The sequence below is a fragment of the Streptopelia decaocto genome, assembly GCF_964273445.1.
Source record: "Streptopelia decaocto genome assembly, chromosome: 6".
Classification (NCBI taxonomy): Eukaryota; Metazoa; Chordata; class Aves; order Columbiformes; family Columbidae; genus Streptopelia; species Streptopelia decaocto.
The window spans coordinates 14886622-14902089 of NC_138660.1; the positions used below are offsets into that span (position 1 = coordinate 14886622).

The 15468-nt window shown below is 35.6% G+C and overlaps 1 protein-coding gene across 2 annotated transcripts in view; it reads left to right on the top strand.

Moving 5' to 3' along the window:
- The window catches only part of PLOD2 (procollagen-lysine,2-oxoglutarate 5-dioxygenase 2), a 52347-nt gene extending 38350 nt beyond the window's left edge, over positions 1–13997 (top strand). The window contains exons 11-20 of one of the 2 annotated variants that reach the window (XM_082055525.1): positions 3508–3612; positions 4843–4968; positions 6132–6273; positions 7471–7533; positions 8915–9028; positions 9432–9497; positions 10170–10274; positions 11188–11334; positions 11573–11698; positions 12782–13997. In XM_082055525.1, coding sequence (XP_081911651.1) covers positions 3508–3612; positions 4843–4968; positions 6132–6273; positions 7471–7533; positions 8915–9028; positions 9432–9497; positions 10170–10274; positions 11188–11334; positions 11573–11698; positions 12782–12937 — 1150 coding nt within the window. In that variant the 3' untranslated portion in view covers positions 12938–13997. The remainder of the gene's footprint in view (positions 1–3507; positions 3613–4842; positions 4969–6131; positions 6274–7470; positions 7534–8914; positions 9029–9431; positions 9498–10169; positions 10275–11187; positions 11335–11572; positions 11699–12781) is intronic. The other variant, XM_082055526.1, reaches the window with a different exon arrangement.
- Positions 13998–15468: the final 1471 nt, after the last annotated feature.

Genomic DNA, 15468 nt, shown 5'->3' on the forward strand with positions numbered 1-15468 from the left:
GCAAAATGTAATCCTAAGTGGCAGGCAATGTCTCCCAGTCTTTCAATGAGTGCTGCAGACTTGTATCTGGGGCATGGTTTATTTCATAGGTCTGTCAAAAGGTGTAAGTGCTCACACCTTTGGGCTCACAGTCCACATTGGGAATTGTATTCTCAAACTATGATAGTATAAAAAATATATATTGATTAATTGCAAATTCAAACTATGTCTAAAGAAAGTGTAAGTAACTCCATAGTAAAGAAATTGAGTAGACTGTATGTCTCACTGCTATAAACAACTCAGCCCTTGGAACACCTCAGTGGAAAGTTTGAAGAGCAGTGACGCTTTTCCTTTTCAGATGAGGTCACTGTTCCAGATGGGCTCATGGTTTGTAAGCAAAGTTAACATCGTTCTGATTGCAAAATACTGTAAACTGATCTGCTGAGTTTGACTTCACATTTCCAACAAAAAATCTTGGCCTTTTAGTAAAGCTTTTAAATTATTACACTGAAATGGCTTTAAGTTACATACAAAATATAACTTCCTTCTCAATATTTGGTCTTAGCTTATAAGCATGTGGAGTGTAAAACAGGCAGGTTGAAAGTTTTAGCCATTGGATTTAGATTAGGAAGTATATTGCTATACCTATGAGTATTGCCAGAAAGCACTTTCCACTTGTTCCTTGCTGTGACCTGGATACACATAATAAATAGTGTCACATATAATCTGGGATTTCTACATCTGGAGAGGTTAGCATACGCTGTAAGAAAGTAATACTTTAAAGCATAAGAATATCCAAGATTACTTCTGTTTCCTTGGGAAAGCTACTTGACAGCACTGAAAGCCTGAAGAGAAGATGCATGAATTTCTTAAGAATAGGCTTGCTTTATTAATTTTGACAGAAACTTTTACTAATCTTTTTCTGTATATCTGAAACTGCAAGCATTTTGTGGAGGTTTTTATTACTCACCTTAAAGTGCAAAGGCAAAACTCATACTTCACATTTGACATGGTGACTCGTATCTGGAAATGCAAGGAAAATTACACTTTAAATGTGAAGTTTTGACATTTGGTGATCCAGCCTTCACTGCTTTATAGAAAGGAATAGAGGGGAAAATGAATCAAAGTGCAGTCAGAATAGGAGCCTTGATTTTTTTTCTTCGAGGCTGAAGTTAGAGGTTTCACATTGTAGGTGATTCGTGCTGCAGCTGAATTTCTAGACTATTTAAGGCAGTAATGCTTTCAAAGTTCTCAACAGATTAATGAATGGCTGAGTATGACTTAGACCAAAATGTTTAATTAATTATTTTGTGTTTTGGATTACTCCGTGAATGGAGCACAGAAGACTTTTCAACACTAAACACATTGGACCTATTTTGGTGGAATTCTCTGGCTCTCAGTTTAAAGGGGATTAAAAAAAAGTTGAAGCACCATACATTTTGAGATTATGTAATCGATTTTTCCAGTCACGTTTGCCTACAACTAAATACAATTATGTTCTACTTGTTATTTATTTTTCACATTTTTGTAATTAAAAAACACTAATACCATTCATACTTTTGTTAGCACCGAAGTTTTTACTGCTTTTGGGGAGGTGCTGGCCAGTGTTGTAGCTGGAACCCTGGGTTGGCATCGAGTCTATTGGTCTGTCAGGTTTAGTTTCTTCATTAACAGAACAAAGATAAAGGAGCTGAATATTTTTGGAAGAAACATAATAGCTAATGTCAAGTGCAATATAAAAGTCAGGTTAATGGTTGTACTTATGCTAATGATAAAGCTACGTGTGAATTGTGTTCCATACTTGTAAAGCTTTGAGCAGAATAGGCTAGTAATGGAAAATGCCATAAAGACTTAATTGCTGGTCTGTGTTATGACCAAAATAAAACCTACTGCTTTCAACTGGGGCAATTATGGAAGAAAGTGCTGATTAAGGAATTGCTGTCATAAAAAAATCTTATATGTAAGGTAGAAGTCTGTCAGTGAAGGAGATGTCATTTAAAGCAAAACTAGAGATTGACCAAAGATTTAAACTATGGGTGTGTGTCCAAACAGAGTGACTTCAGCAGTAGTGGGAAGGCCATTTTGGTCGTTTGGGTATTTTAAAAATTTGTCTCAAATCATTACTGCATCTTTAGTGGTTAAGTTTGATAATGAAAGATAGCTTAAATTTATGGAATAAGAAAGCTCTGCCTTCTACTGTGGTTCCAACAAAGTCATAGCTCTAAAGTCCTTTGAGCAGAAAAAAAGCTTGAACAAAAAGGTCCACAAGATGTTGATAAGTAGTAATTCCTACAGGAGACGGGCTAAACGCTGATGAAGTGCTGTGTGGTGGTGGAGGGGAACAGCGGAGCTGGCATGCAGCCAGCAGCTGCCTTGGCTTGTCTGTACCCCCTCATATCTACTGTTTGTCAGATCTCCTGAAGTGACAGATCTTTGTAGAAAACAGTTGCAAGCAATCAATTAATGTGGAACTTAAACAGTGTTTATAAACATTTTAAAGAAAGAAAGTAAAATATTTTTCTTGTTTCAAACTTTTATGGTGGAAATAATGAAAGTTCTGTCAATAATACCAGGGAAAATAGACAAAATCAATAGCACCTGCATGATAGAAAGCTACTGCTTGTTCCACTTCCTCTAAAAGTATGTGTGATTGACTATCATCTCCTACTATTCTCTTGGCATAGGAAAGCTGAATTCACTGTACCAGATCTTAGCCTAGCATGTGTACTGTGCCAGAATTATACAAATGTGTATCTTTTATATTTATAGTAGAATGTCTTCTGCTTGGTCAAAGCTTTCTGCTGAAGGTGTGGGAATCTATGCAAATAATAGAAATAGTGTATGGGACAAATTCAATTCCTTTTTCTGATTTCTATTCACTGCCTGTGCAATTGTTTTATATTTCACTTTAACAACTGTGTTGTTCTTGTAAGTTACAAGAACACTAAGAAAAGGCCTCTTTATATTTTTTGTCTTATCCTCTCCATAAGGTTTCAATCACTATTCAGATCAGCAGATCACATCTGTAGCATCCTTGCCCAGACAGTGTTATAGCCACATGCAGTTACTTACTAGAGAAGCCTACTTAATAAGCTCATACTTCACTATTAAGTGACTGTACTGATATCCAGCTATATAAATTAGAGGCATGATTTCCATACTCTCCCCCTGCCCTCCCACTGCCTTGTTTTCTCTTGGAGCAGTGCATAGTAGTTCTTACTGAACTTGGTAAAGGTTAGAGATCACTTAGTTTAGTAAAAGAAAAATATAAGGCATCTGATCCCTCGTTTTAAATCTTCTCTTAGTTCCTCACACTACTGTATTCCAAAACAACCTTATTTTACTATACTACACTACACAGGGCTTTTAATGTAATGTATGAGTAGAGCACTTGGTTGTGATTTTTTTGTTTGTTTGGGTTGGTTTTTTTGTTTGTTTATGTTTTATTTTGATTTTTATTTTCTTGGTTTTTTGTTTGTGACTCTTTTCTGGACATGTGTGAGTTACCATTCCTTTTTGTCTTTTTAGGGACCTTTGTCGCCAGGATAAAGCATGTGACTATTACTTCAGCATAGATGCAGATGTTGTGCTGACAAACCCAAAAACTTTACGAATACTGATAGAACAGAACAGGTGTAGTATATCTCTTGATTTTACAGAATTTCCTCCAACTTGAAGGGATTTTCTGGGTCCCATCCAGAAAAAATAAGATCTCATCTCTCCTTGCAGAGTTAGATCCTCTTTGTTTACCTGTGGTATTTGGTTGCCATAGTTCATAGTGGGCTTGGAGGCCAACAATTAACAAGGCATTTTGTTCCTGTCAAGCAACAATTCCTGGTGTGAATTTCAAATGCTTCAAAGTTCCTCTGAGGAGAATGGTATGGTGTAAGCAGGTTTTAAGTAATGATTTAAGATTTCGCTGACTAATTTCAAAATTGGTCACACACAACAAAAAACCCCGATACAAAACCAAACAAAAACTCTAGAGTTTATGGTTCTAGTGTTGCAGTATTATTACTTTCTTTTAAGATCAGAGGTGCAATAAAATAGTGGAAAGGCATTGGAAATGAAGCAGCTACAATGACCAGTTTCTCCTTGTATTAATGCAATCTTTTAAGCTATACAAAGCTGTGATTTCGTCAGCAACACCTTTCAGCAGACAGGGCTCACCGTGCACTTTCTCCTTCCAATTTGTGAGTTTCCTTGTTGGGTAGGTAGGTGGTGTTTGCCTCGTCATAACAAATCTGCGAATCTCAGGTGTGTCACAGAAAGATAAGTTATTAATGTCTGTTTTGACCTACTAGTGAGAAGGGATGGAGCTTAAGTAAAGATGTGGCTGTCAGTCCTTTGCATTATATTCCTTGTAATTTTTACTGTTGTAGAAAGAGGCTAAAAGCCAGGTACACTGGGTGGAAGAAACAGAAGGTTTGCAAAATATATCTACCAGTAGGCACCCTCTGAAACAAAGTGCCATTTTATTCTTGTCAACTTAGATGTCCCCTTCTGACTCTGTTAAGTTTTGGGTAAGCTAAGTCTCACTGTAGTGTGTTGGTTTTGTTTTGTTTTTTCTGATGTCTTTGTGATGCTTTTTGTCGTTATGCTATGGGCAGTATTTTTTTTTCTTGACTGAAAATCAAGCCACCTCTTATATATAAGAGTCTTTGCTTCAGTTACATTGATGTTGTTTCTGGGCAGTGGTTACTTCAATGCTGTTTCTTCCACCTTAAGTTCAGAATAGCTGTTCCAAGGCTTGACAGTCATTGGTGTTTTAACTACACTGAAGTCCAAACTGAGGAAAGCTAGTATATTTTGACATATATGTGTAGCAGTTTATATTTTCTTATTCAATATGTCACTTCACAGAAAGATAATTGCTCCGCTTGTAACTCGTCATGGGAAGCTTTGGTCCAATTTCTGGGGTGCTTTGAGTCCAGATGGCTATTACGCTCGATCAGAAGATTATGTTGATATTGTCCAAGGGAACAGAATGTAAGTAACTGTAAACTAATTTTTGAAGTCAAGGCACCCAGTATGGTTATTAGCAACATATTCATGCAATCTTGTATTCCTGAATAGCCTAGGTTAGTTTTATTGTTCACCTTTTTCTATTTCATAGGAATGCATTTGTTTTCCCCTGTTTGCCGTTTGAATAAAAAAACCAAAGTGTTTAACACGATGTGCTGGTATTAGTAATAGACATAGTCATTGCTGGTACCTGTCTGATTGTGTCTGGTTGCTCTAGCCATGCATAATGCAGAAAATGGTAAGACAAACAAACAGCAAACCCAAAACTCTATCCCAGGAACCTCAGTCAAAATAAATGATTGGTGCATTCATTAAATGACTTCTTCTCTTTGGGGCAAATATTTAATCAGCTGAGTGACTGTAATTTCTTCATGTGTTTCTTCTTGTATATTATGTCAGATGTATCCCAATGAGCTCTTGAGAAGTATTTTTATCACGTAGCCTTTGGAGTTTCTCCTTCCCCTAGGTGAATGTGATGTAAGTTGTTCTAAGCTTGACTTTTCCATGTGGCGATGCCTTTTCATTGCCCTGAAAGAACAAAAAGGTCTTGAAACAGACTGACTGCTTGAATAGAACTGGCTCGTTTTCAGTTGCACTGAAAGACGTGCTCATGGTGCTGGGAGGGAGAAAAACTGCAGAGTGAGCATTGTCACAGTAATACTTCTCTGTTGATATTGGCCCAAGTGACATGAATACGTGGCCTGCTGTGATCTGTGGTTGTTTGTGTGAGGAGGTCAGACCAGCAGTGTGAAGCCTCAGTGAAGTCTTTAAACTCACTTAAAACTCTGTTTTAGAATTTCTCCATCTGGTACTGTAGAATAATATTAGAAGGGTTTGACAGATTGTTTTAACTATGGAAACATGAAGTACGTTTGTAGTTATGACTCTTTAGAGAATTTGACCTTTCTATTTTTTTAACAATACTTCATAAAAGATGAATTACTGCCTACGCCTACATTTGAGATGTCCACATTGTCCAGCTGTAAGTTTTTCAAATGTCTTGGGAACCTTTCAGCTTCATTTCTTTAAAACTTGCTTAGTCTTGTCAGCAAGTATGGAGATGCTGATTTGATAGAATAGGCAACAAATTGGTTTTAAACTATTTGCCTTTTTTTTTTTTTTAACAGAGGAGTATGGAATATTCCTTATATGGCTAATATATACTTAATTAAAGGACAAACTCTTAGATCTGAGATGAAAGAAAAGAACTACTTTATGCGTGATAAGTTGGATCCTGATATGGCTCTCTGCAGAAATGCCAGGGAAATGGTAAGGTGTATCTATAACAGCTTGCTGTTAAGTACACACAGCCTACTTTATGTCCTGCTGCACGTGACTGCTTCATTTGATTGATCTTGGATATTTTATTTTTACTTCTGTTTCAAAGTACTGGCCAATTTTTGTGACATAGAGCATTTTAGATATATTTCTTTAAATTGTTGAGAACAGAAGTGTTTGCAAGGCACTGGTGTGCTGACTGCATGATGGTTTTTTATTTAAATGCACTGAAAATTCCTGTTGAGGTTAAAATACCTTCCTTGTTGGTGCAACCTCAACAGGATGAAAGGGGGCTCAACTTCTGTACTGTCTGTGACTTCAAACTTATCAATGCATTTAGAGCATCTCTATTACGCATGTTTTTATACAGTGTGAAACTTCTAGCAGATGAAGTTGGAATATTTTGCAATTTTATATTTAGATACATATTTGAACTAATGATGGGCAGTGTTGATATAAAAAGCCTAAGTGATTTATGAAATTGTACGTATGTTCTTAGGGAGCACGAGTTACTCATTGATTTTTCCAGATAGATTAAAACTGTATCAGAAACTTGTTACTTGCATTAAGCTGGAAGTAATGAGAGAAAAAGTATTTGTACTGTAAAAATATGAATATGTAAATCCACATTTCTACTGATATTTACACTAGTTTCAGCACAGAAACAAATAAAACCTAAACCAGACCTATTTCCAGACACTATAGCATTGAAAAATAATTTTGCTGAATTGAACAAGAAAAGTTGGCAAGTATTAATTTTTTTATTCCCTCATAACAAGGCATGATCTCCTTTGTACTGATTATTCAGAACATCCCCATCCGATTCTCTTGTATTCAAAACTTCTCAGCTGAGTTATTGCAAACCTGTGCTTCCTTTGTGCTCGTTAAACTAATCTGACTGGCTCATCAGAAAATTGCTTTCTCTTCTCTTCTTTCCCAGTCTATGCTGTAAGATGGTCTGGTCCATGCTTGTTTTTGTATTGCAGCAGATAAGAAGGGGCTGGTGGAAACAGCTTTGACATGTGTATTATGAGCTTTGCTTGGTGATGCATGTTGTCTGTGAAGGCATATCAGCTTTTGATCAAAGGCTGCTATTACCCTAATGTAACTGTGGAAACCTAATAGTAGTCAGAAAAAGAGAAAGATTATGTATCAGAAAACTGATGTAATGATTCTCCTTCATTTTAGAGTTTACAAAGGGAAAAAGACTCCCCTTCTTCGGAAACATTCCATATGCTCAGACCCCCAAAGGTGTTGCTTTATTTTTTTTAATTGATGAGTTATTAATACGTGCAGTATTATTCTACCACGGGAAGATACTTCTCCTCTGTCCACTTACTCTAATGAAGTACTGCTTTAGCTTTCTCTTCAATCTTCTCAAGGTTCAAGTTTTGGCTAGGGACAGGTTCTTCATGACCAGCTCAAATGTCTTAGAGAGGCTTGTCCTTTCCTCAGGGAGGTTTCTTATGGATCCTGAGGTCTAGGTGTGCTGAAGCCTTTCTTTGTAGCTAAAACTGTTCCCGCAGTCCTAGGAAGGACTACAGCTCTAGTCGCCAGCAGCTCTGCCAGCCTCCCTTGGTGACCACACAGGGCTGTTGTGTAATCAGTGTCATTTTAAGCTGTTTTTCTTGTACCCAGACCCTCCTTATTATCCATGCTGCAGCTATTTTATGATTTGGTAAGTGCCCCAAACTGGGCACGTGTTTAACATAATAATCATCTTTCTAACAGTTTAACTCTTTTTCAGACAGAAACATAGACAGAAATACCAAAATATCTAAATAAGAATGTCTTCTGCTGCTGCAAATCTGAACATCACAAACACTTTTGAAATATGGTTTTAGTCTGAAAAACAGTAAACTTAGAAAAAGATCCCACAAAACCTAAGTTTCTCTAAAAGGAACTGTTTTCTGCTACTATTTCTAATTAAGAGAGTTTTGTTAATATCTTCTGTTAATAGCTTGACAATAAAGCTGTATCTTACCATATTGATATCTTGCACATATTTTGCAATGTTTGCTGAGGCAAACATACCTCACAGTGCTCAGCTGTTTTGTACCATGATCTGAATATTACTTTATGCTGTATTTGCCACTATATTTTTATTTCAGGCTAATTCACCAGAGGACCATGTAGTGAATACTCTGAAATAAGTTTCTTGTTCTGACTTCCATTAGCTTGTCTATCGTTAGCTTATTCTTTCAATTTTTAATGAGAAACTAAACCCTAGATGCTGGTTTTCTTGGATGGGTATTTTCAGTTTGAAAACAGGTGCTTCCAGTGTGTCTGCTTAGGTTTTCTGGAAAACAAAACAACCAACTACTTTTCTGTTTTTCCTTTCTATAACTGCATGTGGGTTTGTGTTATGAACAGTATATGTTTTGGTTTAATATGTTTGGAAAATAAATTCAATCAAATACCTGTAAAGAAGGAATTATGAACACTGGTTGGTGATTAGAATTAACCATGCAAAATTTAAGGATTTTAAATGACTAGCACATGTATAGTATGTATGTACAAGCATGTGATATATTTTATGAAAGTACAGACATGAGCAAACAGGCTTTCTTAAAACATCATTTTTGCTAAGATGGACAGTTTTGCTAATGCCATTTTTCTCTGCTTGGTATAGGGCGTTTTCATGTACATTACCAACAGACATGAATTTGGCAGACTTATTTCTACAGCCAATTACAATACCTCTCACTACAACAATGACCTCTGGCAGATATTTGAAAATCCTGTGGTATGTATCTAATTATTGCTGAAACAGTTGTTTTATTTGAAAAAAAATGGTAAAGTTTATGTATAATAAAGGACTTGGGATTTAAAGACTTTACATGGAGAACATTTGTTTATTATATGCTAAATACTGGTTGTGTACTAAAAGGTGTTTTCTGCCACCTGTTTAAGCAAATGACAATATATCATATCAACAAGCCAGCTGATGACCAGAGTAAGGAGTTAGACATATGGTCTTGATGTAACAGGTTTCATGATTTTTGACATGATGAGAGCCAGTTCATTTATGGGTATAAGAAATTGTTTAATTGTTTCCATTGCTTTCAGTAGAGCAAATGGATAAATTATTTTTTGTCACTTATAAACTAATTTCTTCTGTTTTAATGTTTTAAAATCATGTTTTTTAGGACTGGAAGGAAACCTATATAAATCCCAACTACTCAAAGATCTTCACTGATAATATAGTAGAACAGGTAGGTATAAGTAGTTTCCTTAAAATGTATGGGACTGCCTGATAATGAAGTGGCATACAGCAAGTATTTCCATGGAAATGCTCTTTGGTCTGTGGCTGAACAGCTGTGTGATGATTTGAGTCAGAACTGAATCTTTGCCATTTTGAAAACTAGATGAGAGGAGTCCAAAAAATAATTGCTAGATTGCTCAGAATAATGTCATCCAAGTAACTGCCTTCACCAAAATACAGATGTGTTTAGCTTAATTATTTGAACTAGCTAGTACCACTAGCAGAAGGCCCAATAAAATTTCTATAGCAGATAGCTATGTTTCCTGGTATCTAGCAAAGGCAAGCTCTTCCACACACTTTCCTTGGGTGATGCCGTTGTTTATGCTGGGCCATGACTCACAAGATAGCTCATAGTTTTTGCTTCATTCTGTGAGAATGTGCTTGTGATTCAAGCCAAAATGTAATTATTTAAATGTATCTAAATTATGGCTCAGGTTAGAACAGCTGATATTCTTTAGTGACCAAGAAAAGTGAAGATGTCCTTTTTTAGCAGTTCAAAATAAGATAGATGTTAAAGCTTAACTCTACTGAAAGAGATGAATGGTTTGGTTTTGGTTTTGTGTGACTTTTTTTTTGTTTGTTTTTGTTTGTTTGTTTTCTTTTTTTTTTTTACCTTTTGTAGCCATGTCCAGATGTGTTTTGGTTTCCCATATTTTCTGACACTGCCTGTGATGAATTGGTAGAAGAAATGGAACATTTTGGACAGTGGTCTGGTGGAAAACACCAAGTAAGTGTCAGCCTATATAAACATGACCTTGATGAGTGAGTAGCTTTTACCTTTATAATAATATGTCACAGCGTACTGCAACAAACAAACACTCCAACAATTGCCAGTGAACCAATACATCTGCTTTATGGTATAAAATACTTTGTTTAGTCTACCACGTAGCTTGTTGTTCAGTAAATGTAGTGACATTCCTCAATGAACCTTGAACTAGCAAATTCAGACACGAACAGTGGTGTCGTTGCTGCAGTAATTGTCCGATAGTTGTCCAAGCCTGATCTTGGATGATTGTTAATAAATGTTCAGAGAAGTTTTACCCATTTACCTCTTAAGTACTAATTTGTCAGACTTTTCCACCTAAGCAGTTACCCACAAGTGTTATGAGCTATTGTGTTTGTTTGCAGAAAGTTCAAGGTATTCAGCAACTACTGCTAAAATCGGAGGAACATTTGTCATATTCACAAACATGGTACCTTGGAGAATGACATAAATTACAGTCATTATTTTACTGCAGAGAGGAACCTCCAAAAAGGATCTTAACATACTGTTATCTTCAAATTATTTCAATGTTTATTACCACGTCAGGTTGAGGTCTGTACTCTCTTGATCTGGTATAACTTCAGTTGCCTCTGCATCTCAAATAATAAAACCATTACTCCAGGAAGTGCTTATTGACAGGCAACACATTCAAGTATTGACTCACCTTTTAAAAAATTTCCAATTTTTGCTTATGGATAGCTCAGCATTTTTTCCACAGCAGTTAGCTGTGAAACTACTGTACAGCAAGCTCACATGTGCCCACTAAAGCATTGCCTTGTTGGATTTTGTGATTCTGCACATTTCAAATAAATATTTGTAGAAGTACCAGAAGCATTCCATGTCCATATTTCAAAGCCGTTTATGGTGTTTTCATTAGGACAGCCGTATTTCTGGAGGTTATGAAAATGTCCCAACTGATGATATTCATATGAAGCAAATTGGACTGGATAATGAATGGCTGCATTTCATCAGAGAGTTCATTGCACCGGTGACACTAAAAGTGTTTGCTGGCTATTATACCAAGGTATGCATTTAGAACTTTTGCAGATTATTACTGCATGGCATGAGTAATTCTAAGTATTTTATTGAATACACACTTTTGTTTGATTGGGGAGCTTATACATAATGTAGAAGTAGTTATAGATGAATGTTGTTGAATTGTTTACTCATCTTTAAAAAAAAAAAACCCACACAGAAAGCAAGAACCCTGTATGTGACTTGGAAGTTCACATGTTGATGTCTGACTGTATATTTTGTTTCAGGGGTTTGCTTTATTGAATTTTGTTGTAAAATATAGCCCTGACAGACAACGGTCACTCAGACCTCATCATGACTCCTCTACATTCACAATCAACATCGCTCTCAACAAAGTAGGAGAGGACTTTCAAGTAAGTTGACAACTTACTGACTTAAAAAATGTTGTCCTTTGAGTGCCTAATATTATTTCCAAACTAGAGCCTAAATGGGTATACTTAAAGACCATGTTGAAAAGGAAAAGATGTGGGTCACAAATTGGGATATACTATTCCTTGGTGGTTTTTGATAAGTACTAATTTTGCTCGATTGCAGGATCCAGAACTGTTGATGCAGTCAAGCTGAATTGGTCAAAATGGTTGCAGGTAGTGCGGGAGAAGGAGTTTAAAGAAAAACTTTGGCGACATTGGCCATTTCACTTTTAGCATTTCTGAAATGCTTCATTTCTGTAGAGTGAAAACCAATTTTTCAAAATAATTTTAATAGTCCCAAGTTGTCTCAAATGGTTTCTTTTCTTTACAATTTTTTTTAATGATCCTTTTTTAGATCAGCCACAGACTGAAAAATTTCAACTGTTGGTTTTGTTTTGTTTTGTTTGTTTTTTGAGATTGCTTTCTACTCTGATATTGATTCAAATGAAACAATCCCTAGAGTGCGGAGATAGGCAGGGCTTATGGCAGTTATATCCAGGTTTGACTAGTAGAGAACTTAACCTACTTGTTTATAAACCCGTATTATTCACAGTCCTACTTAACACCCATGAGTTTCCCAAACTTACTACTTTAGAAGACACACCTTCAGTCTCAAAGCAACAGCCAGATCAATTTATTTAAGATGTGCTTAAATGCCATCCTGGATAGGGATGCAGTCCTGGAACAAAGCCTGCGAGCATGATTGGCTTCTCCCTGGTATCATCCACAGCAACGTAATTGAAGATTTGTTTGTCAGAGTTGCTGCTTGAATGAGTTGCTATCTGGGGAATGCTAAAGCAAAGCAAGGGGAAATCTTTGATTACAATTGTAGGTCTGTTATGTATCGCTTTGAAGATGGTGTTGTTTAAATAACCTTGTTAGTAGGGATAGTAAAAAAAAAAAAAAATATTGTTAGCAACCTAGTAATAATAGCATAATATTTTAAGTTGTGGAAAAATAAAAAGTAACTTAATTAAAATCCAAGGTAAATGTTTGGGTGTTTGTTTGCCTTTGTTTTGGCTGCAGGGAGGTGGCTGTAAGTTTCTGAGATACAACTGCTCCATCGAGTCTCCCAGGAAAGGCTGGAGCTTCATGCACCCAGGAAGACTCACTCATTTACATGAAGGACTTCCTATCTTGAATGGCACTAGATACATTGCAGTATCATTTATCGATCCTTAATTTTTTTTTCCCCCTCTTCAGCAATGTTTGATTCTTTATACAAACATTTATTTATAGATTTCTTCTGGAAGATGGTGATAAAAGAAACTTTTAAGTTACTGTTCCTGGACATCAAAGTTACTTTGGGCTAAAAGAATGAAAAAAAAAAAAGAAAAGAAAAGAAAATGTTGTAAAGTTGTTGAAGATATCTCAATATCTGCTCTGAGCCTTGAGTCACAAAGTAAACATGTCCTGCTTGTTTTTCCATTCTGCTGTCTAAAAAGAGTACCAAAGGAGGGAAAATGGAAAAACATTTTATAATTAATCCATTTATTGAAAAAAACCCGAACAACTTTTGATACAAAATTATCTATTTATTATGGTTTTCATTCCGTGAAGTGGCACAGTAAAGTTTTTGTGGTGCATATATGTGGTACCAACCAATTGAAAACCACAGCATAAAAACAAAATCAAGTTGATCTTGTATATGGCTGTTGGGCATAAGTAATAGTTCCATATGCTGGTATATACTAAAGGGAAAACATCTCAGTAGCCTGTTTTCTTAGTTCATTTTCAATACTGAAATGTACACCTCTAGAAGAAAAATAAATTAATTGTGCAGATGGAACAAGGATGAAATAATTTAGCTAAGAGAAAATGGTTTATCATTTGTTTGAAGAACTCCTGTTGAAAATTTACTTTTCTTCACTAAGTGACCTTCATTTAAAATGAGTTATTTTTCTAGATATGTAATTGCATCCAATTGATACTGGAAATTTGATGTTTATTTTCAGAATGCTGGTAAATTTTAAGAATAGTATGTTTTATAAAGACAATTTTCTACTCTTACTTAAAATTACTTGAATTTTGTATCAGGAAAATGAAATTGTGGCAGTCTCTGTTTTAAAGCTAAGGGTCTTAACTTGCCATTTATTTTAAAGAGATCGGTTTAAAATATTCCTACTGTATCTACTGTTTGTAATTTAAAGAAACTTGAAGCAAACTATCTCAAAGTCTACCGTGCCAAAATGCACAATGTGTTGGAGAAACTTGTGAAAAATAAAAGGTAATTTTAAATTAATGTAACAGCTTTTACTTGACTGTATTAGGTAGCTTCTTTGCATGTTGCCGTTGTTCTTACAGAAATTATATTTATTGATGAATATTTTTAAGGATTTGCATATATATTTAGATTGGAAGTTTCTCTAAGTGTCAGTTTCTGGCTTATTTACTCTGTTATACTGTTGAAATTATTTCTCATGTGAGGTGGTGCCTGTGTACATTACAGAAAGTGCAGTACACTTTCAGAACAACCCAAGCAGCATGGATGTGTCTTGTTTTCTGCAGCAACCTTAGTTTTTATATGGAAGCTTTTTGATTATCTAATCAGTAGTTTGCTTTTTACTTGCTAATATTTGAAGAAACTTCAAATCACATTCCTTAAACAGAAGCTCTATTTGGAGCTGAAAGGCTTGGGAGAGGAATTCAAAGATTATTCCATTACTGAAAATAAGGGTGTCTGCTCATTTCCATGTTCTGCTGTTTTGAGGAGTGGGTTGTACCTGGACTTAAAGTTATGCTGAAGTAAACACATCAAAATGTGGTAACTTCAATAATGTACTAAAGTGGGTTGGCTTGAAAAGGAATGGCTTCTCACCCAAAGTTCTTTGCTGTCTTTTAATTTCTCTTTAGACTGTCAACTTTTCTTTATTACACAGTAATATTTGGAGTTTGATATCCCCTGACTTTGTTTCCAGATGTGGAACACCTCAGCCTTAGTGGTGTCTCATCTATGTAGCCCATGCTTAGGCAAACCTTTACAGATCTTCAGGCCTTCAGAATGAAAGCAGCCTTTGTTAATCACCTTTTTCTGAGCATTTGCCTGTGGTCTTTTAGGCTAACTCAGAACAGAATAATATTTTACCAGTGGATCAGTTACAGACAGTTTACTGTTATAAAGAGCTTTCTTGGGAAAAAAAAATACACAAAAATACACTCTTGTACAAACACACAGGAGAAGTTATTTTGCAGAATTTTTTTGCATAACTTGTATTTTAATGATGTATTTTTTCGTTCTTAGTCACATTTGATTTTTTTTAATGTGTATGTTTTTTCTTTGTAGTATAGGTGAGGGCTTTACTTACTGTTAAACATCTGTGTTTGCAACTGTTAATTTACTCTGTCACATAGTGACTCATAATGCTTCATTTACTGTGCTGCACATTTGCTGGAAGAGAAAATGTGTTTACCATGCTTACGTTGCTAAAATTCTCTCTTCTTTTTTATTTTGATGAAGTATTTGCAAAAGCTTAACAACTGCCTTTCAGCTGAATGACAACATGTATGAAAGTGTCTGATTTCTTAGGAACTGATAAATACTAGAGGAAAGTTTATTCTTAACAATTCACCTGAATTAGTTCTGAAAGCTTTGATGTACTTCTGGCATGTGAGTACACGAGCTCACACAGGCTAAACTGAACTGTCACTATTAGGAAATTACTCATAATTTTCATTACCTCTTTAAAAAGCACTTAAAGGCTCTTGTGTCTCCT